Source organism: Uncinocarpus reesii, genomic scaffold, assembly GCF_000003515.1.
Source record: "Uncinocarpus reesii 1704 scaffold_4 genomic scaffold, whole genome shotgun sequence".
NCBI lineage: Eukaryota > Fungi > Ascomycota > Eurotiomycetes > Onygenales > Onygenaceae > Uncinocarpus > Uncinocarpus reesii.
The window spans coordinates 2,220,222-2,247,323 of record NW_003052497.1 but is presented as its reverse complement, the minus strand read 5'-3'; the positions used below and the strand labels follow the sequence as shown (position 1 = coordinate 2,247,323).

Sequence of the window (27,102 nt, the reverse complement as noted above, 5' to 3'; positions counted from 1 at the left end):
AGAGAGATTCAGAGACAGAGAGCAAGACAGACAGGGTTGAGTGGGGTACAGCCACCGACCAGATCAGCAGAAGCAGCCGGCCCTGGCAAACAGCTGGCTTCTGTTGATTCTCTTCTTCTTTTTTCCTTCTATTGCGTGTGCTTCTTCCTCTCTCCTCCTGTTCTCTTCTTCCCATCCCGTCTTCCTCTTCTTCCCAGCCTGCATTCTCCGCGCTCAGTTCGTCGCTCGTCCCCTGGCGTTGCTGCTGTTTCATAGATTACCGTGGATCGTATGCCTGTCACGGCACGAAACCCCTTGTATCGAATACGAGCCATGGCCACCAATCACACGCCGGCCGGCCAGCCCGCAGCGCTTGGACGGGAAATCCCTGCAGCCAATGGCGAGCCGCCAATCGCCGGCTGGAGCTCGACGGGCCCCACAGCCCTCGGCCATTGGCTGTATTCGACGGTCTGTCCCGCTGGATACGGGGCGGTATTACAGGCCTGTGACGGTATTCTCACGCGAGAGACACAGTGAGATGAGATGAAAAGAGCAGAGACAGAGAGAAGAGAAGAAGAAGAAGAAGAAGAAGAAGAAGAAGAAGAAGAAGAAGAAGAAGAAGAAGAAGAGAAGAAGACGAGATGAGAACAGTAGGGCTCAGATAATGTCTGCGCTCATCCTGGGGATTCCATTCTGGAAGCCTTCCGGGTGCTCAGGGATGCAGGATCACCGAACAAAGGCATACCCGCTTTGAAGCTTCCATTGTTATTCTTATCCTCATGCTCCCTTTTTGCGCTCTCTCTCTCTCTCTCTCTTTCTCTCTCTCTCTCTCTGTCTCTCTCTGTCTTGCCCTCAGCCTTGTGCCCAAGCCCTCTGCATCCTCCCCCTTTGTCATGCCTCCTTTCTCCGAGTCCCCTTCTCTCCCGCATAAACCACCCGCAACTGCATGTGTCACTTGCATCCTTCTCGTCTGGAGATATAAATAGCACGCCCAGCTTCCTGCACTAGCGTTTCAGCCTGCGAGAAAAAAAAAAAGCATCAAAACGGGGGGATCCGTGGCGGACTTGGCAGCAACACGATCTGACTCTGAAACACACCATCGCCATCTCTTCCACGCACATGACGGTGATGACGATGATGTTCCATCTCCAACTCGAGGAACTCGCAGTCAACGCGTCTCTGTCTCTGGCTCAGCAACTCATTCATCCTGGGCGAAACGTCCACCTCAGCTCGCAGCTGTTCCTCCACATCCAATTGAGACATGACGTCGACGACAAGCGCCTCAATTCCCCCAGCAGAGAGCAAGACATCGCAAAAGCAAAGCGGGAAAAAAGATGAAAAAATAGAAAAAGAGACAAGCTCTCGAACAACGCTGAACCCGGTTCTCGGACACTGGCAGAAACAAGCTCGCCCCAGAGCAAATGAGGCCTGCTCCCTTGGATCTCTCATGCAAGTCACCGATCAGAGCTTGTCTCCATCAACACATGTGCACCAATGCTTCCCCCGGGATGCGCCCAACCATCCCTCCTCCCCTTTCTTCCCTCTATGCCTTTGATCAGACAGTGTCGTGCTCAGTGCTCGCACAAAGACTGCAACCGCCACGTGGCTCACCTGTCCTGCAGAACCTGCACACAACCAAACAAAAAATGCCAAAATACATACATGGACGGAATTTCGCCCTTTCCCCCTATGACCCGTGACCACCTTGGGCAGCAGGAAGCGCAGATGATGACGTGCTCCCAGCCTGAAACACGCTTGACTCGGTTGCCTTATGAGGCAGCAAGCTTCAGGGTTGCGCTGTTTTCTTCTTTCTGTTGAGAGGAGCGCCTTCAATAATCTTCCTCCAGCGCGCAAACATGACATCAAAGGGACTAGGATGTGCGTCCGGCTCCAAGTGCTGCACCTAACGTTTGCTTTCGCCAAAACACTCCTGAGGCCATCACACGTGGGATGCTACCCCATGCCTTTGTTCTCCATCATTCTTGCCTCTCCGCAATCAGACCTCCTCGTGGTTAAAACTCCCACGAAGGTTTTATCCGCAGCAAGCCAGGCTTGGCTTCCGGGAGATGAGCTCATCTGCGTTCAAATTCAACTGCGCGGCTGACGATGCATTGCCAAGCGGGATTTGCGAGTCATGTCTGGGCATCAATCAGCAGTCTTCTCTTCAAGCGTAGTATCCGGTAGCGGTTTGGCAATTCTTTGGCGCGTTGAATGATACTCACTACAGTATTACATTTCTTCGATATCTCCAGCATACATCTACAGCCCCACAGTTCAACTACAAGACCTGCAAACACGGAATTTACTTCTATACAAATATGCATCAAGCCAACATGCGGATCATCGCCAAGCAGGACCTCGCTCACGAGGTAGTAGTGATAGTAATATGGTTTTTATATGATATCAAAAAAAGCCGTTTAACCTTCTCGAACTCGCCTTCCCAAAACATGCAGCCGAGAAAGACAACCACTCGGCAAGCTTATACCATGCCCCAAACACATTTTTCTGGTAGAAACGCCAGATGACCGCCTCTCTCCCGCCGCGCCCCCCTCTTTGCCGGAAGGGAAATTGGAAAAAACATCCCGTAACAGACTAGAGGAAATGCCGGGGATGAAACGGGAAACGGTAAAAGCCGGCAAAAAAGGAAGATAGCTAGCTATGTAATATGTATCTATGTACACAAGATAAATGGGGATTACTCCCTTATGCAGTTATGAATGAGACAGTGACAACAACCAAAGGCGAAAAGAAAAAAGGAGGAAACCAAGAAAGAAAAATAGAGCAGCTGTTTTTATACTCCCTGGAACATGCCCGGAAGAAAAAGCCAGAAAAAGGGAATGCTTTCCAAGGGATCGAACTAAAAAGGGGATTTTTAGAAAGACAAAGACAAGAAAGGAATAAAAACAAAACGAGCAGGAGATCCAACGCCCTTGTATCGGCGGTTCTTTCAATATAAAAGTAAATAGCAAAAGGGGAAAGTCAACAGAACAAAACAGAAAAAAAAAAACTCCTGTCGAGAACTCGCTAAGCCCAATAGACATTTCATCAGAGGGAGAGAAACAGGGGGGAAATCAAGTCCCCAGAGTACAAGACACGAGGACGTCTGAGAGCCAGACAATATCCCCCATCCAGTAGGATGCTCTCCAAAAACTCCCTTATCGGCGCCAGATCAAGAGCCCAACAGATATGTCCTTAGTTTCACCCCCGCGCGTTGTACTCCCATTCCCGAAAACCCCAACTCTCCAGCCCCAAACACGGGCACCGAGAACCGTTGGCCAGCCCCCAGAATCAGGTCCCGTCCGCCGCACTCTCCGCCGCCCGCCGCAGACTCAACCGCCTCGTCCCAAAACTATTCGTCCTCGGCCTCAGCTGCTGCATGCTACTAAAATGCGACGCCGTCCTCCCCCCCGCCGTCCCCGTCGCGGTCAGCGGCGAGCTCGCCGTCTCACCCTCATTCGCAGCCGCCCTGCGCCCATCGAGCTGTGGCGTCGCGCCGGAATTGATCACGGAGCTGCCGTATCTGCGGTAGCCGGGCTGGATGTTGAAGTGCGATGTGGCCGAGAGGTGGGAGCCGGAGGAGAGATAGCTGCGGCGGAGGGGGATTGCGGACTGGCTGGGCGCATTGGAGGTTCGGGAGGGTTGAGGCGTTCGTTGCTGGGGCGGTAGGTGCTGGTCTTTGTGGGATTGGAAGTCGTGAGGAGGATTAAATTCGCGGGACGAGCGGGTTAAGAGCGATGCCCGGCCTTTGGAGTCGGGAGCGTCTGTGAATACGCGTGAGAGGGGCCGGTTCACGATTGACGCCTTGTCCATGGCGTCTTCGTCCTCCTGCCTCCTACTGCGCAGCGCTGTGGTCGATGACCGTCCGATCCGGCTGGCCGGTGTCGATGGTTTTAATGTAACTTGAGACTCGGAAGCTTCCTGCGAGCTTCGCACGGTAGAACTGCCAGAGGTCAGATTAAGCATACTTGATCGGCGCCCGTCTAACCGACTACCGGCCAGCGCTCGTCCAAAAGAACTACCTTGACGGTTGAGATCTTCGGGCTCATGACTCGCGCTTCGTCGATAATTCGTTGCCGCCGTGCTGGGTGCAACATCTGCGCCGTTGATATGTGGAATGCTAGAAGTCGCATCACTGCTTCCAGGGCGATTCTTTGACAGTGCAATAAGCTTCTGATCCGCCAGCGCGATACAAAGCTCAGTAAGACTCCGACACATGCTGTCGATCTTTCGTTTGAACTGCCGGTCGCCGCCAGTGGTGGTGCTAATCACCGACATGCTGCTGCTTCCCAACTGCTGTGTGTTTGAACCAAACATGGCGGCCAGCGTTAAAGCATCATTTGCCGTAGCCTCGAGTGTAGAGTAGATTTCAGGGCTCAGCGTCGCTCTCGCCTTGGCCAGTCCGGCACGAAGTAATGACTGAATTTGAGCATCTACTGCCGCCGTATCGCCAGTCTTGGGCGATGCGCTGGTTTTCCGCCCATGCTTTGGCGAGGACGAAAGTGTAGTCACCGTGGTGGTGGCCGTGCGTGGCCGCTCTCCTGATACCGTTGACATTGCCGCTGCTGACGACGCGGGCAGTTTCCCGGTGAGCTCCAACTTCCGTATTCTTGATTTCAGATCGTCCAATTCGTCCCAGACGGTGGATGGGGCAGTCGTGGACAGAGTCGACTCGGTGCCGTCGTATCGAGATCGCTCCGCGTCCAATTTGGGCCGGTCTGTCCCGTCAGAATTCGAGTATGCACGGTGTGTTCGACTACTGGGGATGGTGGAGTGTCGATGGGCACGTAACTGAAAGGCATCTTGGGCAGAGCCTCTCCGCTCCGTCGTGTGGTTCTCCGAGGATTCGGGTGATAGTTCACGGTTTGTGCGACCGAATCTGCTCCGGGGCAGGCCAATTGTTGATCTCGTAGTAGATCCAAGGTATTTCAGACGGCTCGGCTCATCCAGGGGATGGCTCGATGCCGGAGATCTCATGATGCCATTGCCGTAGCCGCCCCGGGGAGACATATCTTGAGATGCATAGGCATGTCGTTCCGGAGACGGCGTCTCCTCGTTCGTTCGCAGCCGCGAAGAGAGGCCAGGGAGGCCAGATCTTGACTAGAGGCAGAATGTAGGTCAGTAAATCGGAATCAAGACGAGACCATGGTGAGTATGAATGGCTTACCTTTTGCGGTCTCGTACTGCGTCTATTTGAGGCCGACTGGGCAATATTCAAAAACACGTCTTCACTCTTCTGCCTGCTGTCGTCCGAGTCTTTGCTGCTCGCATCAGCGTGTGTGTCAATTCGCGCCGTCAAGTCTTCATCCTCGTCGTCTGGAAACGTGGCCTCCGCTCGCGATACCCGCGAGCTTTTCGGCCTCTCCTTCTGCTGCGGCGGATAGACCGTGCGGGTCGGCAGCGATGACCGTTTCAGGATGGATGCGGTTGGTAGCTCCGCCCTCATCCCTACATCCACAGCAGTGACCGAACTGGTTTTGGAGCCAGAATCTCGCGTGGAGGCCAGGCCAAAGGAGCGCGGTCTGTTGGGATACTCCAGATTCGAGTGTGTGTGACGTTCTTGCGCCAGACTCCGTTGTGTGCTTAGTGCAGGAGGCGGCCCGGTGGCCGTTTCAATGCCCAAGCTGCTCCGAGACGCCGGGGCGCGTTTCTGATACGACGGTCTCGAGTCGCTGGGGGAGATCGGATACAGGCTCTCCGACGGGGACACGGTAGACGACGCAGCGCTGGGAAGCGTCCCGGGAGACAGAGGAGTGTGGAATGTGGCCGACGACTGGGATTGCAGGTCCACGTCACGGGCAGTCCGGGGTGTCTGGAGCAAGAGCGTCGGGATCGAGGAGGACGACGGTCCGGGCCGCGAGCCAGCCTTGAGGGCGGCGATCTTGCGAGGCGAGAAGCCGGCGAGAGCAGGGTTGGAGAAGCCTTCAGAGCTGAGGGCAGAGGCCGTGGTGAGCTGGAGGGAGGCGGACGGCTTGTGTCTCTGGGCTGGAGACGCGAAGTCGACGGAGCGACGGTTCCTGGGGCGCGACGGGGGCGGGTCTCTGGCGACGGGGTCGGTTCGACTGCGAGAGCGATGGCATGTCCGGTCGTGCTGGGGCAGCGAAGTCAGGGCGAGGGCAGTGGACGAAGAAGAGGCCGCGTCCAGGCGCATGGCGGATGCGATCTCGCAGCGACGGTCCAGGGCGCATGCGAAGTCGTACGAACAGCGGTTTAGCAAACTGGCGGGCTGGTCCCCTGCATCTTCAGGGCCGTAGCATCAAAGAATCTAGACTGGAGAAGCGTATCGAATTCGTCTGCCCGCAGAATCTCAGATGTAAGTAAATAAAAAAGAAAAAAGAAGAAAAAAAAAGTAGCCAAAACGAAGGAGAACCGCGGGAATTGACTTCAAACACGCGGGTTGCTTGGGAGAAGTTGGATCGCTGCGTGTGGCTGGGCGTGATTGGGGAGACGGCCTCATGGAATCGATCAATCCATCTCTGGCTCTCTCGACTGAACGAAACGGCTGCAGTCTTTGATCAGGGTGTTCTGGCGGGTTTGGATGTTCTTTATGCTGGTCGCCTAAACAGCTGCAGGAGAGATCTCTACCAATTCATTGATGCTATCTATCACAACTGCAGCTCTAACTAAATATGTTTACGTCTAATCACTGCTCCCGGCCAGCGACCGGAATGCCTGGAGCAGGTCGTCCTTCAAGTCCTGCCAGTTCTCTATGCCCACGCTGACCCGTAGCAGCTTCCGATCCACCCTGGAATCCGACATGGCGCGCCATTCGATCAGAGATTCCACTCCGCCGAGGCTGGTTGCGTGGTGGAAGAAGGCGAGCCTGCTGGGCAGCGTGCGCGCAAACGTCTCGCTCTGCAGGACGATGGAGAACACGGGCCCAAAGCCATTCGGCATCTGCTGTAGCAACCAGGGCTCGTCCTGCAGGCTGGCGTGATATATCCTCTGCAGCACAGTCTGCACGATCCGTTCTTCGCTCCCCTGGGCGGGAGACGATGCTATCAGCGCGCCCTGGAGCCACGAGACCAGGTGCGCGCAGTTCTGACTTGCGCGCTGCACCCGGATTTCCAACGTTCGCAGGCTGCGGACACCCAGCCAGCCCTCCAGACTCCCAACGACATTTCCAAGCGCCACCCGGTCCTCGAACAGACGCTTGGCCCAGTCCTGGCGCTGGGTCGCGAGCACGCCGCATAGGAGGTCGCTATGGCCGCCGAAATACTTGGACCCCGAGTGCATCACCAGATCCGCGCCCCAGAGGAACGGGTCTTGCAGCCCAGGCGGCGCAAACGTGCTGTCCACGATCAGATAGGCGCCTCTCGCGTGGGCCTTTTGGGCGTATTCCGCAATGCTGAACGCGGTCCCGAGCGGGTTGACGGGGGTTTCGAGCAGGATGACATCGCCCTCACCGAGGCTCTCGGCGGGACAGTCGAGCGCAAGCTTCTGGAGGCCGGACAGGCGGGAGACGACGCTGATCACCTCGTGGCAGCCATGGTAGCCGTCGCCGACTGAGATGCGGCGCGGGTTCAGCAGCACCAGGGCGGCGTGCACCGCGGCGAGACCGGACGAGTAGCTCACGGCATGCCCGTTGAGCAGCGACGAGAGGATGGCCTCGAACCGCGTCGCATTGGGAGCGAATTCGCGCGAGTAGACGTAGCTTCTGCCATCAAAGTCTGCCTGGGGCGCAGGGTTAGCCGCTGCGTGGTGGCCGTGGGAAGATGCACAGTTACCACCGGATCCTCGCTGGGGATCAGTTTGTCCGGGTCGTCGGCGAATCTGAACGTCGTGGACAGGTGGATGGGCGGTGCGACGTCCGCCACCAGGTTCAGCGGGTTGTCGGCGTGCAGCGCGCGAGTTGCCGGTTGCTTGAGTCCAGACATATTCCTTGTGTAGTAACTAGTTAGTTTAAGAACCGTTGTCCGAGTTGCAAGCTGCAGGATCGTATATACAATTGGCGGGGATTCCTCTGCTATCGGCTTCAACTATAACTAACTAACGGTCTATTCGATATCCCACTATCCCATGTAACTAGCATCATTCCTCACCACACTCTCGAACCGCCCTGGCGATCCCCTTCCCAGCCTCCGTGTCCATCCTCTCAAACCCCTCGATCACGCCCTCGCGATCCCCCCTCGGCAGTTCCTGGCTCATCTTAACCTTCCCCTGCAGCCGCTCAATCCGAATCTCCACTCCAACAATCAGCTTCTTGAAGATCCGCACCCACGACTCCGGCGCATCCCCCACCTCCCACGGCTCCGTGAATCCCATCACCTCCTTCTCCCCCAGCAGCGTCAGGTCCTCCAGCTGCTTCTGCAAGAACGCCTGCGTCTCCGCGGACCCGGAGTCGCTGTAGACCGTGATCCGGCCATACGCCTGCACCGCGGAGTAGTTCCACGTCGGCGCGACTTTGCCGGTCCGGGGCTTGGTTTCGGTGTAGAACTTGGGCGTCACGTAGTGCTGGTGCGGCCCGTTGAACACGACGAGCACTTCGCCGGGGAGCTCCAGGGCGTGTGGGCCGTGCTCGCTTCTGGCGGCTGCGGCGAGCGCTTCGGTGAGGACCTTTGATTGCGGGTTCTGCCGCGCGAGGTGTCCGCGCAATATGCCGTTGGGGAGTGTGCCGTCTGCGGTTTCGGGTACGTCGAGAAGGAATGGAATATGGCTGGATAGGATGAGGGGGTGATTGGGAGACTCGATGGCTGTGGTCAATATGCCTAATGGGTTGTCGCGGATTATCTGGTGGAGCACAGAGAGACGCTCTTCTGCGTGTACAGGCGGGATATACATGATGGTAAACGAAGCAGTTCGGATCCGCACAAATTTCAAAATAAAAAAAAAGGCAAGACGAGGCAGCAATGATCAAGTCAATTCAAGATCATGATCTGCCGTCCGAATAATCTGATCGTCGGAAAGCTGATGAATCCTAGCCGACGGGCCCGGAGAGGCCAGGGATGCCAGCCAACAGAAAGCAGCATCATGTGTGGGACATGTTACTGTTGTCCAATTCAAGTTGTCTTGAAATAGAGACCTTGTACATGCACATCTCACGATACAGTGTGTGTGAATATCGCGGATAGGAAAAGGATCTCAAAACAACATCAAAAGACAGCACTGCGTCTGCCTTGATTGAATAACACCACAGCCACGATCATGGCTAACTACAGGTGAAAAACACTAGCCTTGCGCTGGATGGTCCCGTTCCTCAACTGCGAGCTCATACCAGCGAGAAGGGCCTGGCCCGTTAGGATGCGCTTCTTGATATTGCTAACTAGGTCTTCCCAACTCAGAGTTAACTAAATGGACATTCCTATTATTATAAATATTATGAGAAGTCAGCTAACCCTTATACCCCAGAGCTCCGGGCTCAATACCTAGATGATTTGCCCCTTGATACCCCCCTGAAGTGGCAATCAATCCATTCTATCGTCGTCACTAACCAAAGCTGGTATACCGCATTGTTGCAGTGCATGATGGGGTGACGTTTGTCTGCTTTTGGCGGACTTCAATCAAGACCCCATCGATCACGAATCTAGTCGTGCGGCTTGTCGTCAACGCGTACTCATACACGCCTTTGAACCTACGCCAGGTGCACCAGCTGCGCTTTGTCCAAGTCGATCGGCATTAGCCGTGATAGATCTCAATTGAAGGCAACGTTGAACGGACGATCCCCATAGGCTACACCATATCGATCCTGCTTGAAGCTCTCTTGTTTTTAGTTGTCTTTGAAGTCGCAATCCTGCAAGCCAGCTGATGCTTTCACATGCTCCGAAGAGAAGTAGACAGTGCGCAATTAGGCCCAAGCCATCTGTGGCAATCGGCTCCTTTAGGTTGGGAAATTCAAAGTGATGGAACTTGCGGCTTCGAGATAAGTCGGGAACAGCACAGCCATACCCGTTCCCACAATGTTAAAATCCATGGTTACCATGGTAGCCTCCGTGTCGAGATGGAATAATGCATACGTCCACAGAAGGAACCTGCCAGTGGTACAGTTCGGTGGCCATCTCTCGCTAATTGGGATCAAAAGGGGCAATTGCTGACGAAATCTCGGGTTGCATTCTAGGCAATAGAGGCCCACCCATGAACGAAGTCAAGCAGATTTCCATGAACGGTGGTGGTGAGGAGGCAAACTCGGGGCTTGTTTTGGTAGTCAAGAACATATCCAGGTAGGATGGCTAGATGGGCACGAATTATTCCGACGTGCAGCCGTGGAGAAGGCCACTCAGATGTTGCAGGGCCGAGACGAACGAAGCTACCACTCAATCGGATGACATTGAACAGCATTGGACGGTTTTGGGTGCATGTCGATGTATATTTGTGTCAAGGAACATTAACAGAAGTACGTGTCCAGAGTACACGATCCATCAAAACACTTTTCCTGCCGGGATGGAGCAGCCCAAACAGGACGGATCCTGCGACTCCCATTGGGTTTAAGCAAATTCATGGCTTGTAAAAGGCCTGTGTGTCCAAAGGACAGGGGTATTGAATGACTTGACTAGATGCAGCAGATGGGGAAGCTTTTCTCAGTTCGCATGTATCCCTGCAAGGCCATACAGGTCGGGATCTTACAAGCAATGCCATCCACCAAAGGCGATATCTCGGTCATATGGATGCAACGATGTTCAATCTACCATCTAGACCAATCTGCTCCTATCCTCCGTACAGGTGGATGACTCCCATACCGATTAGGCGTGGTTCAGACGGGCAACGGCCGAGTGCTCAGACCACGCCAGGATTGAGGAGATGGTTTTGACTGATGCCAGAGGTCTGAATTGAAATTTCCCACAAATAAGAAAACTAACGATATCAAACATCTCCGTTATCAACGCGGCAGGTTTTACGAAACCTCAAACGGCTCGGAAGACGACTGCCGTCCCAGCCAGCCAAAACAGGTTTCGTGATGGCAACAACTGATACCCGGGCTGTGGCTGTCCTGACTCTCGCAGCATTATGAATTCAAAATTGAATCCAGGACGATCGATCTGCATTGATGCCATAAACTTGAGGCGAGAAATCATCGATCGACTCATAGTCGATTTCGCGGCAGAGATCCATCCGGCAAGTAAGCGGAACTTGCTTGGAGCTCACGGTCATGATGGTCACGGAGGGAATATCGCGGCTTTGAGGGGTGCGTTGACTCCTCTTTCACCCGCACCTTGTCTTTGGATAGGAGTAAAAGGCAAGCGCTGGGAGCCAGGATCGATAACAGGTACCTTGATCAAGGCTTTCAAGGCCCGGAGGGTCTAGCAATAGGGCACGAAACCAGTTCAACTGGAGCCGATGAAGGGATCCCAGACCCGATAAGGTGTGGCAAGCAGCGGTGGTTCCCGCCCGATTGGAAATACATCCGAGTGGGAAAACTGCATCCTTTCAAGTCGTTTTAATCAGGTTTCTCACGATGCTGAAAATTCTTCAAGTTATCATCTCCAGTTTCGTCGGTGGTGAATTGCGTTGTCTGTGGATCAACCGGTCCAGCGCTGTTAACGGCCCGGAAAAAAGTTGGGATTTCAATTCGTGGCGGCTATCAAACGCAACCGTTAGAACAAGGTCAGCCAGCCTCCTCAGGATCTTCCGTTGTCCGTATTCACGGTGTGGGGCCGACTGATCAAGGATTCCTCGAAATGTCCACGTCGATATGGTGTAGGGAATGCGACATAGATGAGGGGGCGAAGGCAATCCCTCGAACCGGCTGGAATACATAAAGCCTGGGTCAGCTCGATATCAAGGCCTGCTTTTCAATTTCAAACTCACTTGCACCGATCTTGTCTACCTGACTCTTGCCATACTCTTATCAAGCTCTTAATCGATTCCCCCGCTCCCACAATGGTCAGCATTCAAGCCGCCTTCCGCACCCCAGGATACCCCGATGAAGGATATTTCTTCAAGGGATCTCGATACCTCCGCATGTGGTGGAAGCCCGGAACACCTGAGGAGCGTAAGGTGTTTGGCCCCGCCACCATCACGAATGAATGGAAGGTCATTCGCGACGCCGGATTCAGCTCCGTAGATGCAATGCTCCCGTCCGTCAAAAATCCCCAGAAGGTGTACGCTTTCAGCGGAAACCGCTATGTCCGCTTCAGCTTCGTCCCCGGGACACCAGAAGAATCCAAGATCTTCGGCCCCGCGAACATCGTGGATGAATGGAAATCACTTCGTGACGCTGGATTTAACAAGGTCGACGCTGTCATCCCCATTCCGTCCACAAAGCCCGAGTATGAGGAAGAAGCCTACTTCTTCAGTGGCACCAAGTACATCCGCGTCAGATACACCCCCGGCACACCAAAGGAAGAAGTAGTGTTTGGACCAGCCAAAATCACAGACGAATGGAAGATCCTTCGGGACGCCGGTTTCGACGAGGTGGACGCTTTTGTTCCTAACTCCAACAGCAACACCGACGTGGAAGTGTATGCGTTCCGTGGAACCAAGTACGTTCGCTTCCGATACGGCCCCGGAACGCCAAAGGAGGAGGTGATCTATGGGCCGGCGGGTATCTCCGAGAACTGGGCCACTCTTCGCGAGCTTTGAAGTAAAAGCCATAGCTTCTACCCGCAAGTAAGTACCGAGGGACGGATAGATTCCCATGTGCGTTGTGCTGGAGTCGAGGCTAACTCATCGAAAGAAGCGAATCTGTCCTTACCGTCATGATCTATAAGATGCGAAATTGCCAGGATATGTGGCAGATTGGCCTTTTCGGTTGCTGTTCCTCAGTGGAAGATGTTGAAGGTTGATAATAAGTTAGGCATACAAACAACCTGCTCCATTGTGGTCATCAGTGAAATGGTTATCAGATAAATCCATAGTTGAATCAATTCTCTTTCGGAAGCTGAAAACCCTTACCGATTATTAATTATATATACATATCGCAATAATTTCATACATATACAATCGTCGCGATGAAGGCCGCAAAAGTCATACATGCCGGAATGGGCTGACGCGGTTCTCATTACTGAAGCTTGAACTTCCACAGTTCATATCCTCCGCCTTCTGCTGCCGTTTCAACTCGAGTGGTTCTATGATTCCTGCAGAATTTCGCCAGAACCTCGATCTACTCGCCGGGGTGCCTGGCGGGTTTGTGCCGGTTGGCTGTCGATCTGAGTTCTCGTCCACGTCTACCCCGTTCTTCTCCAGCCAGTAATCTCGAAGCCGATCGAGTGCCGTTTTGAAGTCATCAAGCACGACAGCATCGCAAAGACATTTAAAAACAAAGGATAACTGGTACGAGTATTATGAGTGTCTGTGACCAGCAATGCTTAAAATATTGGGCTGGGTTGAGCTTACTTTCCAGAATGGATTGATGCCGGTAGGCAATGCTCCTTTAAGAACACGCAGAACACTCAACGTGTCGAGGAGGATAAAAACGATAGAAATGCACATGGCAACTAGCATCACGCCGAATCGTGGGCCATTCCGTAACAGCTCAACGATCTTAAAATCATATTGGGATTTGATAACCCAGAACAGGTTACACGTAGTGTATATCCACCAAGGATCCCTATCACAATTATCCTTGAGTGATCCCGTCTTGGTATAAAGTGAAAGAAAAGAATAGTATCTCACCGGAAAAGAGGCTCCCAAGGGCGGGTTTTTAAGAACAAGTCATTGATATTATTGAAGAATGCGAAGTTTGCGTATATTTCGAGCACCCAGTAGGGTTGGACCAAGATGACCGTTCCAATATAGATCATGGACACTCTCCGACTCATAAACGGCCTGTTTTTCATCCAGGCAATGACATTATGAAGACTCCAGGACATATTCAATCCGATCGCGGTGCAAGAGAGATACCAGCCATAGACAGGTTCATGCGCGAAGATAAATGTACCGTGCCCGATGCCGAGGATCAACTAGTTACCAAGGTTGCACAGCGTCAGCATGTCTTATATCCCCAGATGCTCTTCTCCGTTTAGAACGGCAACTCCGAAAACGTCGCGACACAAGGCGGGGAAGGAGAATCTCTCGTTACCTCTGCTAGAATGAGTTTGTGAAGCAAGACGCGCCGCCGCATGTTAGCGATGGTGATGGCAGCCATGAAGACCAAGGTTCCTACCATGAACCCTTGAGCCCATGCCTCCAGAACCAAACCATCCGGGTCATGATCAGGGCGTCCTATATCGTCCCCCACATCCCGGATTGTGAATTTGCGCATGGCGACCGGTCAATTTTGTTTTAAAGTCGAAAACAAGCCCCAAGGTGTTTGTCATGGGGTTGGTTCCATGCTGGACTTCAGGTGCATGCCAGGAACTGTGACTTTCCACACACCGACAGACTGAATGAGCGACTCCCAAGGAGAAGAACGAGCGACAAGGGAATCACGAATCCCTTTGGAAGGGCGAAGGACGATCTGAGGGGAGGAATGCGGCATCTTTAAAAGACCGGGCCGTTACACCCAGGGAGATCGTCTCAGGCCCTGGGAGGGATGCTCTCACGTCAATAGAGGATGGGGACGATTGCCCGTTTCCGTCTAGGCGAACACGGAGCGTAAAACCAGAAACGTTGGCAGGAAGCCGCCGTCGTGCATGTAAGCTGCTCCACTGGCTATTGCGGGTTTGAACCCTGTTGATTGGCCGGTGAGCAATCGGCCGGGGCTTTGGGTTCTGGCCGTTTTGCCGGCTTGCTCATGGCGAATTGGAGGAACACCCGCAAATTCAGCGTGGGATGTTGCTCTTCCGTAGTTATGGTCTCCGTATGGCCTCCGTCTGTAGGTATCCAGGGTCCTCAAACGTGCATTGAGGCGCGTTTTGTACTCCCGATATCATGTCATGGACGCACGTCCCAGGACCCCCTAGAGAACCAGGCTTTGGCAGAGCCAATCCTCCTTGGGCGCAGGCTGAGACTGATGAACTACCCTGGTCGTAAATTCTTGTTCATCAAGCAACCTGTCAGTTCCTGGCATTCGGGAATTCCCCGCTCCAATCATCGCTTCGGGGTTTGGCTCTTGAAATAAACCCTCCACAGATCTCCATTAGTATATGTGCTCAGACCGCAACCACTTCGAGTTAATCGAGCCCCTCAGATGGCAACAGTCGAGATACACCAGGCTCGACTTCGTACTCCGTACTCTGTAGTTGCAGAGCGTTTCGTACAACCAGGAGCGTCGTCCCTCGGCACATGAATGAGGCACTTCCTGCCATATCCGCTCCGTTCTCCTCGACGTCTGAGACTCGTCCTCACCTGTATGCCTCCTCACTTTCTCATGTCGCAAATCCCGAAGAGTAGGTTTAGGTTGCTGGGAAGGTGGCTGCAGCTGCCGCGTGCTTAAAGTCAACCCTCACGGTCGCGGCTCTGATGGATCGCAAAAGCATTTCAACGACTCGAGCCGCTAGGGGGCCGCTGGATCGCCGGTTCCCAAGTCAAGGGCAAGGACTCCACTGCTGCTGATCCGTCGGAAGCTTAAGGCCAGAGGCGTGAATCGAGTTGATGGGAGTGGTCGATGCTTCCGCAGCCGGGTCTGGGGGTCAATGGGAAAGGCTTTCAAAGCAGGAAAGCCTGCATCGATGGGCAGCGAAACCTGAAGGTTGAAACCCTCCATGCAGGTGAGATATTGGCCTGGCATCGTGAGTGTCGGGGGATACGAGCATGCAAGGGACGGTTGGGAGAGAGTTTCCTTAGCCCGATTGTGAAGCGGGGCTCATAACGTCCCCAGGCTAAGGTGACCAGGTGATGCTTGGGGCAACAATTCGGCTCAGGGGGGACGGATTGGTGCTTGACGATGCTGCTGGGGATGCCTTTTGAATTCATCTGCAGCCAGAGCAATTTTCTCGCCTGAGCCTTGGGCATGGTTGTGTGGATAGGTCTATTTTCTAAAAGTGATAGATAGATAGGCCTGGTGTTCTTCATCCAGAACATTGCACATTTTCCACTTGTTCATCACAACACCATACTGGCTCCCTCAGCTTGCGCATGGTTTCACGGTGCTGATACAACAGTGGACTGCCTCTCTCGACGGATGATTGCCCTCTGATCCCGTGGCAAGCTTATCATCCCAAACACCATCGCCAACGGGGCCCTCTCTCTCCAGGAGACATCTCAATAATCCGATAGTCAGATACTACGGGTAATTTTGCTTTTTCATGAATTTCGCCCCACTTGGCAAAGAAGGGGCGAGAAAATGATTGCTTTGACAAAAGCAAAGTTCCTTCAGTCTTTCAGGTGATGGCTCGAGGCTGGTCGACAAGAAATCCAGGCTGCTAGAGAATGATAATGCCATCTGCGGAGCAACTGGGGGGTCTTGGAGAGGGGATAATAACTAGGCGAAAAGCTGCTGTTAGGCGCGAGATGCGGTCAGAGTCCAAATCCTTACTGCTAGGGGATGGGTGCCACGGCTTCTCCAATGGAGAGCGAAGAAGTGATATTTCTACTGTTCATCCGTATGCTGGAGGGTTTGTTGCGCCAAAAACCATCCTTATACGCACAGGGTATCACCGCCTCCATCAACTAAAAGGATCCTTGCCAAATTTTGCTGATACTCTGCCGCGACTTTATCTAGTACATCGTCCTTGACAGGAACATCAAAGCCGTTTCTATTCAATGCTTTGATCTCTGTCCGCTTCACGGTGCTCCATCCCGGTCTTTCAAGAATTTCAGAATAACAAGAATGTCACTCATATCCGTGTTCGTCTTCGGATGATTTGGCTTTGTCGAGAGACGCCTGAGTTTGGTTTCCAAACCCCATTCCAGCGGCGCAGCTAACACTTTCAAGTTTGCTCCTTCCCAGAGGACGATATTCTGTTTTTGTGCGTCCTCGAAAAGCGATCGGCGGGCGTCGAGGGTGAGAAACAGTGAGACAGCATCATTGATCCATGATTCTCCAAGATCTAAGCTGCGGCCGATTTGACGCATTGCCTTGCGAATGGCACCCAGTATGTCTTGATCGCGAGCGTATTCCGGGTCGATAAAGAAATCAATGTCTTCTGTCGACGCTCGGTTTTGGAAAAACGTAACTGCGACGTAGCCACCCGGCGATATGATGGTGATAGGCGAGAACGCATAGATTAGGGCGTCCTCTCCCATCGCAGCGTCGAGCGCGGCGAGTCCTAGGTACTTTCTTTGCATCAGTCATTTCAACCCGCGAAAACCAGTAGGTATTGACTAACCTTTGTCCAAGTCCGCTTTGCCAAGTTGCTTACCCTTCTCCATAAGTGTTGGCTGATTGCGTTGTTCTATCAACTGAAACCGTCTTTTTCACATCGGGTCGTCCGTCCGCCCATCAACCCCCCTCGCCGGAAAAGGGATTTCGATGCCTAAGAAGTCGTCTCCCCATACCCGTTGTGTTACCCTTGTTACATCTTGGCAAATGGGAAAGAGTGGTCTTAAGCGGGGTAAGAAGGTGGTGTAATGGATGAGCTGGCAATGAAGTTCGTACTGTACTTGATCGGATCTGAGGTCCGACGCAATAGAACATCAGCTGAAGAGCATTCCGAATCCTGAACTCGTTACTGGCAGGGCGGTGTTTGGATATCTTGTTTGTTCTCTTAATACGTGGAGCGAGAAGGAGTCTTATTCCACCGAAATTGAGGCTGTTGGATTTCGAACCACAGGATATGATTTATTTCAAAAAGGTGAAAGCCACTTCCGAGTCCAGATGATGCTTTCAAGACTTTCCACTCATGAACAACGTTTTACCAGGGCCCCCGGTTCTAGTTGTCATAAGAGACCACAAGTACAAGCACTGAATCCATTACAAGATCCTATCTGTTGGCATCGAAAGCCAGCAGGGATCAATAATCGGGTGTAGAAATCAAATAGTCCAGAATTTGTGCCCCGTTGCGGCAATATTTCTCTTGGTAAAAATTTCATCCTTCCCGTCGGTATGAAGCATCAACAGTCCCTGGGAGTCGATCACCCTCTCAGGCATGACGTCTTTCAAGTATTGTTTGTCAACAGGTGGGACTTGCTGTGGCCATGAAGGCAATGTCATCGGTTCATAAGGAGCATACGGGTTGTTGACGCCGTCCCAATTTGTCGGAGGAATGTGATTTCCGTCTCTCCGCATTCCAATGCTTAGTCGCCAATTGAAAGAATCTAAGAGTGACTCTAAGATGCAAGCAAGAAGCGCATAGCGAATGGGGTCCGGATCACGAGGGTCCGGAATGCGATGCAACTCCCAGGCCCTTCTACCCTGACGAAAGAAGTACTCGGTTTCATAACCAACGACGGGAAGCATCTCGTCTCCACCCATGATTGCCTCGTAGAGCCGATAAAGGCACCGAAGAGGCGTATCGCGGGAACGCCAGATCGGGACTGTCTCAAGGCTTTTGATATTATTGTCATATCGACGCTCCCAGCCTAGGTCTGGATTTTCGATAAGAGCCAAGGGCGAGGGGGGAGTGGGTACCGGGTATGACCAAGAGAAAGTTGCAGTAGGCATGCAAAGACGGAGAAGAGCTAGATATGGATGCTTGTGGCGATGTCGGAGACGTATGATAGACCCTCTGAGTGCTAGGGGGCTCTCAAGGTATCGCAATCGGTGCTTTATTCGCATCCACCACGTTATTTTGGGGCGTGGTCGTCTAGGTGGAGTAGACATCTCGTGTTTGGCGCCGTTGAAAACCCAGTCCGGAGCAGAATTGGCATAGTAAGGCAATTGTCAGAGAGAGATTAAGGGCATGAATGCCATTGTTGCCCGTCACCATAGAGGGCTATGGAGGTCTGCGCGGGTTGGTCACGTGACCGCCTTGTGGACCAATATCAAAAGCAGTTCTGGTTATATGATACGTTGGAGGAATTAATTGATAGGATCTCCAAAACACAATTACTCCCCTGCCATCCTTTCTCAGGATGCGGAGCTATTTTATCCGCTCGTTCACCTCATTGCCAACGGAGCTTTTCCGCTCAAATTACGGTCCTACTGTTCGTCTTCGCGCACACGCGTGGCCCTTGCGACCACAGGGCGCATTCGACCTGTTTACTCACTCCGGCAAGGTTCAACCTCGGGCTCTCGATCCCGCGACGTATATCTGTACGTACTAATGGCTTCTTGTCCAGCCTTTCCGCTTATGGCCGGTGTAATATCTTAGGGCCCAATGGCGCGTCGATACGCCCAAACACAAGGCGCCAGCAGGAGGTGGTTCGGAGAATGAGGGGCGACAGAAGCTGCATATACGCCGTCCCAGCTGGTTAATATATTGAATACTTCCTGTGGATAAGAGATACCCTCGTTGACAAAGCGGAATGGAGCAGGCACCCAGCTTCCGGACGATCTCATTCTCGTCCATGAATTCCGTGACCATTACTCCTTGCAAGCTAGACGAGAGATGACAGTGGAAGGTCTGCACTCTCATTCTGTTTTCTGGATAACTCACGATGTAGCTGTTGAAGCTGATGGCTACAGAGCTAAATCATAGCATCACACGATTTCTAGAGGCTGAGGCAGCTTGCTTTGGGAAAACTGAGTGGTTGAAGAAGTACCCTGTGGCTACGGAAACCTTTTAAAACCATTCAAAGTGCCAGTGTTGATTCCAGCAAATCACAACTCTACTCTACATCCAACTAGCCAGAACATACAAAAGAGACTAGCCACTCTGAAATGCGGCCATTCTTATCTTGCCAGTCAACTAGCTATATTCCTTTTTACATAGGTGAAGTCGTGCCGACTTGACTAAGCAAAGGCTCGAGGCTCTTAACAGTATCAACAATCGACTCCCTAAAGGGCCGATATGATAGACCCAGGACCTCTTTCGATTTGCGGTTATCAAACCCAAACGCGGCAACTTCCTCTCCAGGCTTCAATGCTTCTCCCTGGGGTAACTTGTCCCGCAGTTCCGGGAACTCGTCTGAGATGACCTCCACCATGTCTTTGTTGCAGAACTTGCCGGCAACGATAAAAAATCGCTGATTGGCAGCTTCTGGCTTCTCGGCTGCTAGCGCATGGGCGACCGCGATATCACGGACATCGACCCAGAGGGGACTAGCAGTGGGTGGACAGCTCTGCTTTGCTGCGCCGGTGATAAAATCACGGATTCGCTCATTAGAGGTGTTGATTGCGTCCAAGGAGCTTAGATAATGGACCACAGGGCCAATCACCAGTGGTGGGTTACACTACGATAGTTATGTTAGCTCTCTGCGCTCTGCAGCGCTGATATCTCTCGTAATTCGTACCGTTGCAAGAGTGAAATTTGGTTTTTCCTTTTCCATAAAATCCCAAGCTGCTTTTTCCTGTCATCAGAGATTCCCCGTCAGCATTTGAAGTCCTGATAGAAAAAGAAATGAACATACAGCGAATTTTTTGCTTGCACGGTAACCCAGGAATGGACTAGTTGCCGCATCTGCTTCAGTCATTTGATTCCAGTCATTCTACCGGCATTGAGTTAGCATACTCATGGGCAAAAATATGAAGGGAAACCTTACCTCGGAGTAAACGTGAGTTGGTGGTTTCGTCGTATCAATTATAGCCGCAAAGGACGACGTTATCACCACTCTCTTGACAGTGGGAGCACTTTTCTTGATAGCATGAAGGATCCCCATAGTACCATTGATGGCTATAAGCGTTGTTAGAAAAGGTTATAGCCACATGCGGGAATGAATAACAATATACCAGGTTTTAATAGTTCCTCATATGCATTAGTGGCCCTGAAATGGAATGGGCTCGCAGTGTGAATCACAATTTCAAACGGAGGATCAGATATGACAGCCTTGTCGAATGCTAGCAATTGAAAACGAACCGCTCAGCTTTCAATCCTTGACCATCACAAGACAGAATCTTACCGTCGGGCTTTGAGATATCAGGCACAATCACAAAGTCTAATTTCTCCTTGGGAACGCCTGGGTGTGCTTCTCTGATCCTCCGGGCCTTTTCTTCCGACCTGACTGTCGTGACGACCGAGTGGCCTCGCTCCAGAAGAGTATCAAGTACGTGGGCGGCGATAAAGCCGCTTCCGCCTGCTCACGGCACCGTTAGCAATTCGTTCCACTTGACGAAGCGGGGACAGTACCTGTCAAAAGAATTCGAGCCATTCTGGTCTATTTCTCTATTTAGTCTGCAAGACAACCGTGATCAATGCCTCTCTTCGTGAGCAGGAGTTGAGCTTCCTTATATACCTTGACAGCAGCGAAACCCCGCTAGTGATCCAGAAGCTTTCACGTCATAAAGTGGATTTTCAGCGGGCCAGATGACATCTCGACTCGAGAAATTTGTCCCCAGGTTACGAAGCCGAGGGGATCGCGGGGGTGCGTTTGGCGGTTTGGCGGGGCTACAAAAGGCGCAGATCCCGCTCAGTTGATCCGGGCTTTAGTAAAGTCCATCTCGCAGTCATTTTATCTCCGAGTCATATGCTACTCTGATGAATATATTCAACAGTGTTCACAGTCATGGCAAACCTTGAACTAATGGTCGAGCTGACTACTCTGGAATCAACTAACTAGCCAGTCCGTTTAACTTGTGGCCACAATGCAGAGAACATTCAACAAATTTCCTTTTTTTTTTCTTGCAAAAAGGGAACTGAACAAGCTAGCACACATCCATTGGGAGGTGGCAATATTAGTTGAAGCGCCTCTACTACTAGTCTACTATTGAAAGGGCAAAACATATAGTCACCTTGGTGTGGCCAATATTGGATGTTTTTTAAGGCTTTGAAGGGGAAGCATGACGGTCTTCCCTCTGATTCACTGCAATAGCCCGGTCATCTTCCATTCCCCGAAAGAAGATGCTATTTTCATTGAAAATTGACTGTTCTCAGACTGCTTTCATGGTGAATTCTACCAAACAACAAGCAGGATGATGTCTTCGTCCTCTGTTTGCTTCCAGGAGGAAGCCAACTGATCAGTGTGAGTATCATGAGCTTAAAATAGGCGGCAGGTACCAGATAGAGTACCAACCTACTACTCATTCAATCGTTTTCATTACGAGCTACAAAGTTGTCTTTTAACATCGGAATTCCCTACGAGACGGCCGTATCCGGAGCCAGCATGACTACGACAGTAGGATACAGCAGCCCTGTGCTGATATGCCACCAGGCAAACGGAGGATATGGCAGAAACCGCGGTAGCAACACAATCCCTTAGGTTGGGGGCCCATCCTCTTACGGGTAATGCCAGCCACTCAGGGTATAAAATGCGAGCTAACCAGCCCCCATGTTCCTCGAGGTTCAAAAGACGTGCCGTTGAGAAGGAGAGATAAAAGTCAAGGATAGAGAATACCGATATTTTAAGATTGCTAGAACCACGACCCCGAGATATGCAGGATATCGACACCCGCCTACCGTATCGTATTGGATGGCCGAGCCCTCTCCCGATTCTGCCCCTGAAAACGACTTTGATTGAAGGTGACTACAGAAATTCACCAGAGGATGACCCGGAGCTCGGTGGAGGGGTTGTTTACCTGGAAGATGAAGATCTCACTTATATAAAGTGCCTAGCCTCTATGTGGAGAATCCTTGATCGACATGCAGTACAAGCTAAGAGTCTTGAATTAGCGTTTCGCCACAGTTTGGACTCAGAGCCCGGAGAAGATAGCGATCGCACGTTGGTAATCAACTGCAAAGGACGAACCGGATCATGGCTACACTGTCTAACAGATATCCGAAGTTGTTGGGGCGGAAAAGGCATTTTCAAAAGGATCGAGTTCCTAGACGTGGATCAGTTGAAAGCGCCCTTGCATTGCATCACCGAAGATGATCCTGTACTACAACTGTGGGAACGCGACTACCAGTCCAAGGTATTTGCAATAGTGAAGGAAAGAAATTGGCAGAGTATCGACGTATTCCGCTGTGGCACGGCCTCGAACATTGCGGAGTGTCCTGCCACCGTGTTGATTGATGCGTATGATGCGTCTGATGCTACATGGTGGAACGATATCATCCCAAATATCCAAAGCCAATGCCACGGTTGGCAGGTTCGATTGACCCAAGCGTATGACCTATTCCGATCTTCCGACAATGCAAAGGAGCCGTCGGTATTGCGCGGTCCCTTAGGTGGCCCTTATGGACTTGAAAATGGGAGTAGCATTGGTCCCATAAACACAGCCGCGTTCGGGACTCTTGGGGGGTTTATTAGATTGAAACTTCCTGGGTGTGATGTTATACAGTTTGCTTTAACGAATCACCACGTTGTTCGGGATCCAACTCTTTCAGAAGGTAAGGTCACCAAGAACACAAGAATGAGAAGCTCACTAACTCTTCACCACAAGTTACTGCCGGAAATAAAAGCCTTTCTCTGACTCATAAGGTTTCGATAGAGAGAAAGGTACTAGTATCATCTCCATCAATCGTTGATGTGGATGAATCATTGTCGGCGATTGCAGAAAGAATACAGGGAGAGCTGGAAGATGTCCAGAATTCAAATCATCCGTCTCGCGAAGCAGAAATTCGGGAAGTCAAGCGGTATATTGAAGAGAGCAAGCTACTGGCTCATCATATCAAATCCCAGGCTCAACAGCACGGACACGTTTTCTCATCCTCGGGAGTCCGGACTCGTGATGAGGCTGGGTGCAGCTGGATAATGGACTGGGCGCTCGTTCAATTCCCTTCCACTCTCGAAACAAGCGAGAAACTCAGAGATGCGCCAATGACGAAGCCGGCTTGGAAAGGAAGAGAGGCTAGCACGTGGTCACCATCCATTCGGGCCGGGATGCGCGTTCACTTGAAGGGAAGGTCGAGCGGGTGGGCTCGTGGCCGAGTCAATGGTATCAAAACAACCATCAAGCACCGATTTGAGCAAGACGACAAGCTTGTTTCCGCTTGGGCATTCGAGCCTGGAGCTAAACGAGGAGACTCAGGATCTTTTGTGTTTGTTTCAGTCAATGGGCAGGTTGCCGGTGTCTATTTTGGCGGCAGCAAGGGGAAGAGAATGGGGTTCTTCATTCCTATGGACCTCATCATCCAAGACATAGAGGAGGTCACGAAAGGGAAGGTTGTGTGGCCCCAGAAGTCAACCATGGAGTAGGGCTTTTGTTCCAGACTAGATGCCCTTTTTTTCGTGTGCGTTGTTAGACTGCCTTGATCTTTCTTAGAAGAATCATTATACTATACTATTGGGACTTTTGCAAACAGAAAACTGAGCTTCAGGAAACTTGCTGCGATCAATTGAATAATGTGGGAAATTAGATGACGAGATGTCCATCGTCCGCCTTCAGCTAGTTTCCCAGCAGTTTAGTAGAGGCCGTTGCACTCAGGACCTGCGAATTAGAGGCCCAGCTCTGACGCCTCGATAGCACTGATTCCTCTTCTGGGGAAAACAACTGGATCGCCCTCCTCGCCCAACCAGAGCCTTGCAGACATGGATCGGACGAGGCTCCTCTCCCTCACAAGGAGGACCGGATTTTTTAGAACATTCAACGTGGCCTTTATCCTCTCCAGCTAGTGGCAATGAGTTTCGGCTGTTCTCCAAGTGATATTGTGCTTTTCTTGCGCTTTGCGGGGAGGGTCATCTCCTCGTTACAACACGAAGGCGGTTCCAAAACCGAGTTCCGACTGGCGGTACAGCAATGTGAAGCCTTTCTTTCGGTTGTGGAGGAAATCCAATGCCTCAACCTCTCCAACGTCCCCGTTTCCTTTCGCAATAAGCTTGCTCAGTACTCGATAAATGTGGAGGGGCTCATCAAAGACTTTCGAAAGACCATCAGACGATATGAGAAGTCGATGGGCGAGCTCTCAGCGCGGGGCTCTTTTCGCAGTGCTCCAAGAAAAGTCCAGTGGGCTTTGATGGCCGCTGATGACCTTCACAAGTTCAGACAGTGTCTCTCCGCGCAGCTTGATCTTGTCAAAATCGTGATACAAACCAGCATCCTGTGAGTATGAACTTCTTCCCCCGGCGCGCCCTGATATTGACGGTTAAGGTCAATTGTAGGAAACCTCAACCAGCCAGAGTCTGTCCACACACGCCCACCCCGGGGCTTGCTTGAGACTTCAGGACCATATGGAAGTGCACATCGAATGCAGCCTTATCTCACTTGGGACTCGAACATCGTCGATGGAAATAGTCTATTTCGCAGAGTAGATGACCTCAGTAGCCTCGTGTACGAGCGTCTCCTAACGAAACCAAACATACCATCACAACCTCTCGGAAAGGCGTATACGCTTCCAACCGATTTCGATGCCAGCACAGCGCCTCCACCGCTCGAAAAAATATCAAAAGGCAAAGTCCTTCAATCGACTGCCGCCTCAGAGGTAGCGATTGTGGGGGGAAGTGATGCTATTACTAGAACTGCCAAAACGGAAAAGACTGAACACGACACTCTTGCTAGTGAAATGAATGAGTATTTGCGCTCTCTGGATTTGGACGTATTGTCCGCTCAGGAGGAAGAAGAACTAGACCAAAATGAAAATGGCTCCCAAAAGCTTCTTTTGGACCCATCGACAAGAGTAGCCACAACGCCGCACATTCCTGACCACAACAAAAGTGAAGGTCACTCACGCCTACCTGACTCAGGTTCTAATAGTCGACCAAAGCCAAGAAATTTCTTTCAACGACAAAGGCCTCAAGTTGCTATGAGCATCTCCAATCTTGGGCTTGCAAGTAGCATTTTGCAGTGTGTTGAACTTGCCGCATCACTTTCATTAAAGTCAAGCACTATCTTTCGTGATTCACGCAACGCGCCTCAAGAGTTAGAGGCCCTTTCAAAGAGGCTGATACAGTATTCAGGGCTTCTTAAAACCGCCGCCGAGGTCGTTCGCACTTCAATGCCCACCGGAGAGCTGCAGGAGATGTGTGGCGAAACAGTTAAAGACAGCTTGGAGTCAATGGAGAAAGTGGAGATTATTCTTTCCAAATTCCAATTGCCAGCCCGTCGCCAATTCCCCATGATGTTGAAGCTCCTTATCCAATGGCCGATTCATAAAACTGAAATCGATATTATTATGGAAGAGATGGAGTCGCTCAAGTCGACGCTTGCGGTTATGCTGCAATTATATCAGATCAAGACGTTTGAACGCATAAGCATGATGGCTGAACGAATGTCAATTGCACCACAGAGGGTGGTCAGTGAGCAGAAGCTGTGAGATGAAATCGCTATCCTAGACATTTTCCTGAAAGCAGGGGGAATCGTATACAGCGCTGAAGTTAGAGATACATATGTCGGTCTCTTTTGTACCAGGCACATTTATATAAGAATGTAAATCCGTTGTCTGCCCCTATCCACAACTCACTGATAGTTCTCCAATTTTAATAGTATTAACACTAGCCGTGAGGTGGTTGGTGACGTCGTCTCGGGAAGTGCCTTTAAGTGCTCAACCTCTTCGAATCCCGTTCCAGGTCCTCTAGTTATATCTTTGATTGAAGAAATTCAAAGAGCGAGATGGTGGATTAACAATGGTCCGAGCTTTCGTCCGAACTCCGAGACGGCGTTACTCTGCGATATTAAATTGAGGGGTTGCATTGGGGGCTGGAGTCCTGAATCCAGTCGTGCTTGAACTCTGGTCTTCCATCGAGGAGTGAGAAAATTGGTTTCGACGAGCAAGTTACAATGACTAACTTTGCGATCAAAGTTGTGTCAGACACAGTCTGCCCGGTATGTCGTCCCACAGCTAGTTAACTAGTTCCCCGCCCGCGAGTCAATTACTAACGGCCTACAAGTGGTGCTATGTTGGCAAGAAGAGACTTGAGAAGGGCATCGAGCTCTATCGCGCGGCTCATCCAGAGTCCAACGACACCTTCTCGATCTCCTGGTCCCCCTTCTATCTACACCCAAATGCGCCCAATCCCGGAATCGACAAGCAGGAATACTACAACCAGCGATTCGGCCCCGAGCGGGCACGCATGATGCACGCTCGAGCCGCACAGGCGGGACTCGCCGAGGGGATCCGATTCAAATTCGGCGGACGCACGGGAAACACCAGAGACTCCCATCGGCTCATCCAGCTCGGCAAAACCAAGGGGGAGGCGACGCAAACGCGGGTGGTCGAGGAGCTGTTTGCTTCCTATTTTGAGAACGAGGGGGATATCACCTCGCACCATGCGTTGACGCAGGCTGGCGTCAAAGCCGGGTTAGATGAAGCGGAGGTCAAGGCGTGGCTTGAAAGCGACCAGGGGGGTGCAGAAGTTGATAGTGAGGTCAGGAGCGCTCAGCGGTCGTTTATATCTGGAGTGCCTAATTTCACTATCCAAGGGAAATATCAGCTTGGCGGCGCAGAGAATGCTGAAGCATTTGTTGATATTTTCGAGGCGGTCAAGAAAGCGGAGGGGCCGTGAATCGGGAGTTCAGAT

At 51.8% G+C, this 27,102-nt stretch overlaps 9 protein-coding genes across 9 annotated transcripts; 3 read left to right on the top strand and 6 right to left on the bottom strand.

Moving 5' to 3' along the window:
- Positions 1-3,267: 3,267 nt before the first annotated feature.
- UREG_06897 (uncharacterized protein) lies at positions 3,268-6,056 on the bottom strand (the record flags this gene model as incomplete). Its single annotated transcript, XM_002583884.1, has 3 exons — positions 3,268-5,076; positions 5,144-5,906; positions 6,040-6,056. The coding sequence occupies 3 exons, from the start codon at positions 6,054-6,056 to the stop codon at positions 3,268-3,270; spliced, it is 2,589 nt and encodes an 862-aa protein (XP_002583930.1).
- A 559-nt stretch (positions 6,057-6,615) lies between these two features.
- UREG_06896 (uncharacterized protein) lies at positions 6,616-8,757 on the bottom strand (the record flags this gene model as incomplete). The annotated part of the gene is made up of 2 exons (XM_002583883.1): positions 6,616-7,838; positions 8,019-8,757. 2 exons carry the CDS (start codon positions 8,755-8,757, stop codon positions 6,616-6,618), a joined length of 1,962 nt encoding a protein of 653 aa, XP_002583929.1.
- Positions 8,758-11,790: 3,033 nt separating this feature from the next.
- Positions 11,791-12,492, top strand: UREG_06895 (uncharacterized protein; the record flags this gene model as incomplete). Its single annotated transcript, XM_002583882.1, has 1 exon — positions 11,791-12,492. The coding sequence occupies one exon, from the start codon at positions 11,791-11,793 to the stop codon at positions 12,490-12,492; it is 702 nt and encodes a 233-aa protein (XP_002583928.1).
- Positions 12,493-12,876: 384 nt separating this feature from the next.
- On the bottom strand, positions 12,877-14,113 carry UREG_06894 (uncharacterized protein; the record flags this gene model as incomplete). Its single annotated transcript, XM_002583881.1, has 4 exons — positions 12,877-13,179; positions 13,246-13,459; positions 13,525-13,811; positions 13,931-14,113. 4 exons carry the CDS (start codon positions 14,111-14,113, stop codon positions 12,877-12,879), a joined length of 987 nt encoding a protein of 328 aa, XP_002583927.1.
- A 2,402-nt stretch (positions 14,114-16,515) lies between these two features.
- UREG_06893 (uncharacterized protein) lies at positions 16,516-17,103 on the bottom strand (the record flags this gene model as incomplete). Its single annotated transcript, XM_002583880.1, has 2 exons — positions 16,516-17,000; positions 17,094-17,103. The coding sequence occupies 2 exons, from the start codon at positions 17,101-17,103 to the stop codon at positions 16,516-16,518; spliced, it is 495 nt and encodes a 164-aa protein (XP_002583926.1).
- Positions 17,104-17,704: 601 nt separating this feature from the next.
- Positions 17,705-18,493, bottom strand: UREG_06892 (uncharacterized protein; the record flags this gene model as incomplete). Its single annotated transcript, XM_002583879.1, has 1 exon — positions 17,705-18,493. The coding sequence occupies one exon, from the start codon at positions 18,491-18,493 to the stop codon at positions 17,705-17,707; it is 789 nt and encodes a 262-aa protein (XP_002583925.1).
- Positions 18,494-19,536: 1,043 nt separating this feature from the next.
- On the bottom strand, positions 19,537-20,919 carry UREG_06891 (uncharacterized protein; the record flags this gene model as incomplete). The annotated part of the gene is made up of 6 exons (XM_002583878.1): positions 19,537-20,004; positions 20,065-20,121; positions 20,182-20,259; positions 20,314-20,444; positions 20,671-20,844; positions 20,898-20,919. 6 exons carry the CDS (start codon positions 20,917-20,919, stop codon positions 19,537-19,539), a joined length of 930 nt encoding a protein of 309 aa, XP_002583924.1.
- A 1,219-nt stretch (positions 20,920-22,138) lies between these two features.
- UREG_06890 (uncharacterized protein) lies at positions 22,139-23,844 on the top strand (the record flags this gene model as incomplete). The annotated part of the gene is made up of 2 exons (XM_002583877.1): positions 22,139-23,036; positions 23,138-23,844. 2 exons carry the CDS (start codon positions 22,139-22,141, stop codon positions 23,842-23,844), a joined length of 1,605 nt encoding a protein of 534 aa, XP_002583923.1.
- A 695-nt stretch (positions 23,845-24,539) lies between these two features.
- Positions 24,540-27,087, top strand: UREG_06889 (uncharacterized protein; the record flags this gene model as incomplete). Its single annotated transcript, XM_002583876.1, has 5 exons — positions 24,540-24,688; positions 24,737-25,894; positions 26,069-26,211; positions 26,385-26,407; positions 26,473-27,087. The coding sequence occupies 5 exons, from the start codon at positions 24,540-24,542 to the stop codon at positions 27,085-27,087; spliced, it is 2,088 nt and encodes a 695-aa protein (XP_002583922.1).
- Between the last annotated feature and the right edge of the window lie 15 nt (positions 27,088-27,102).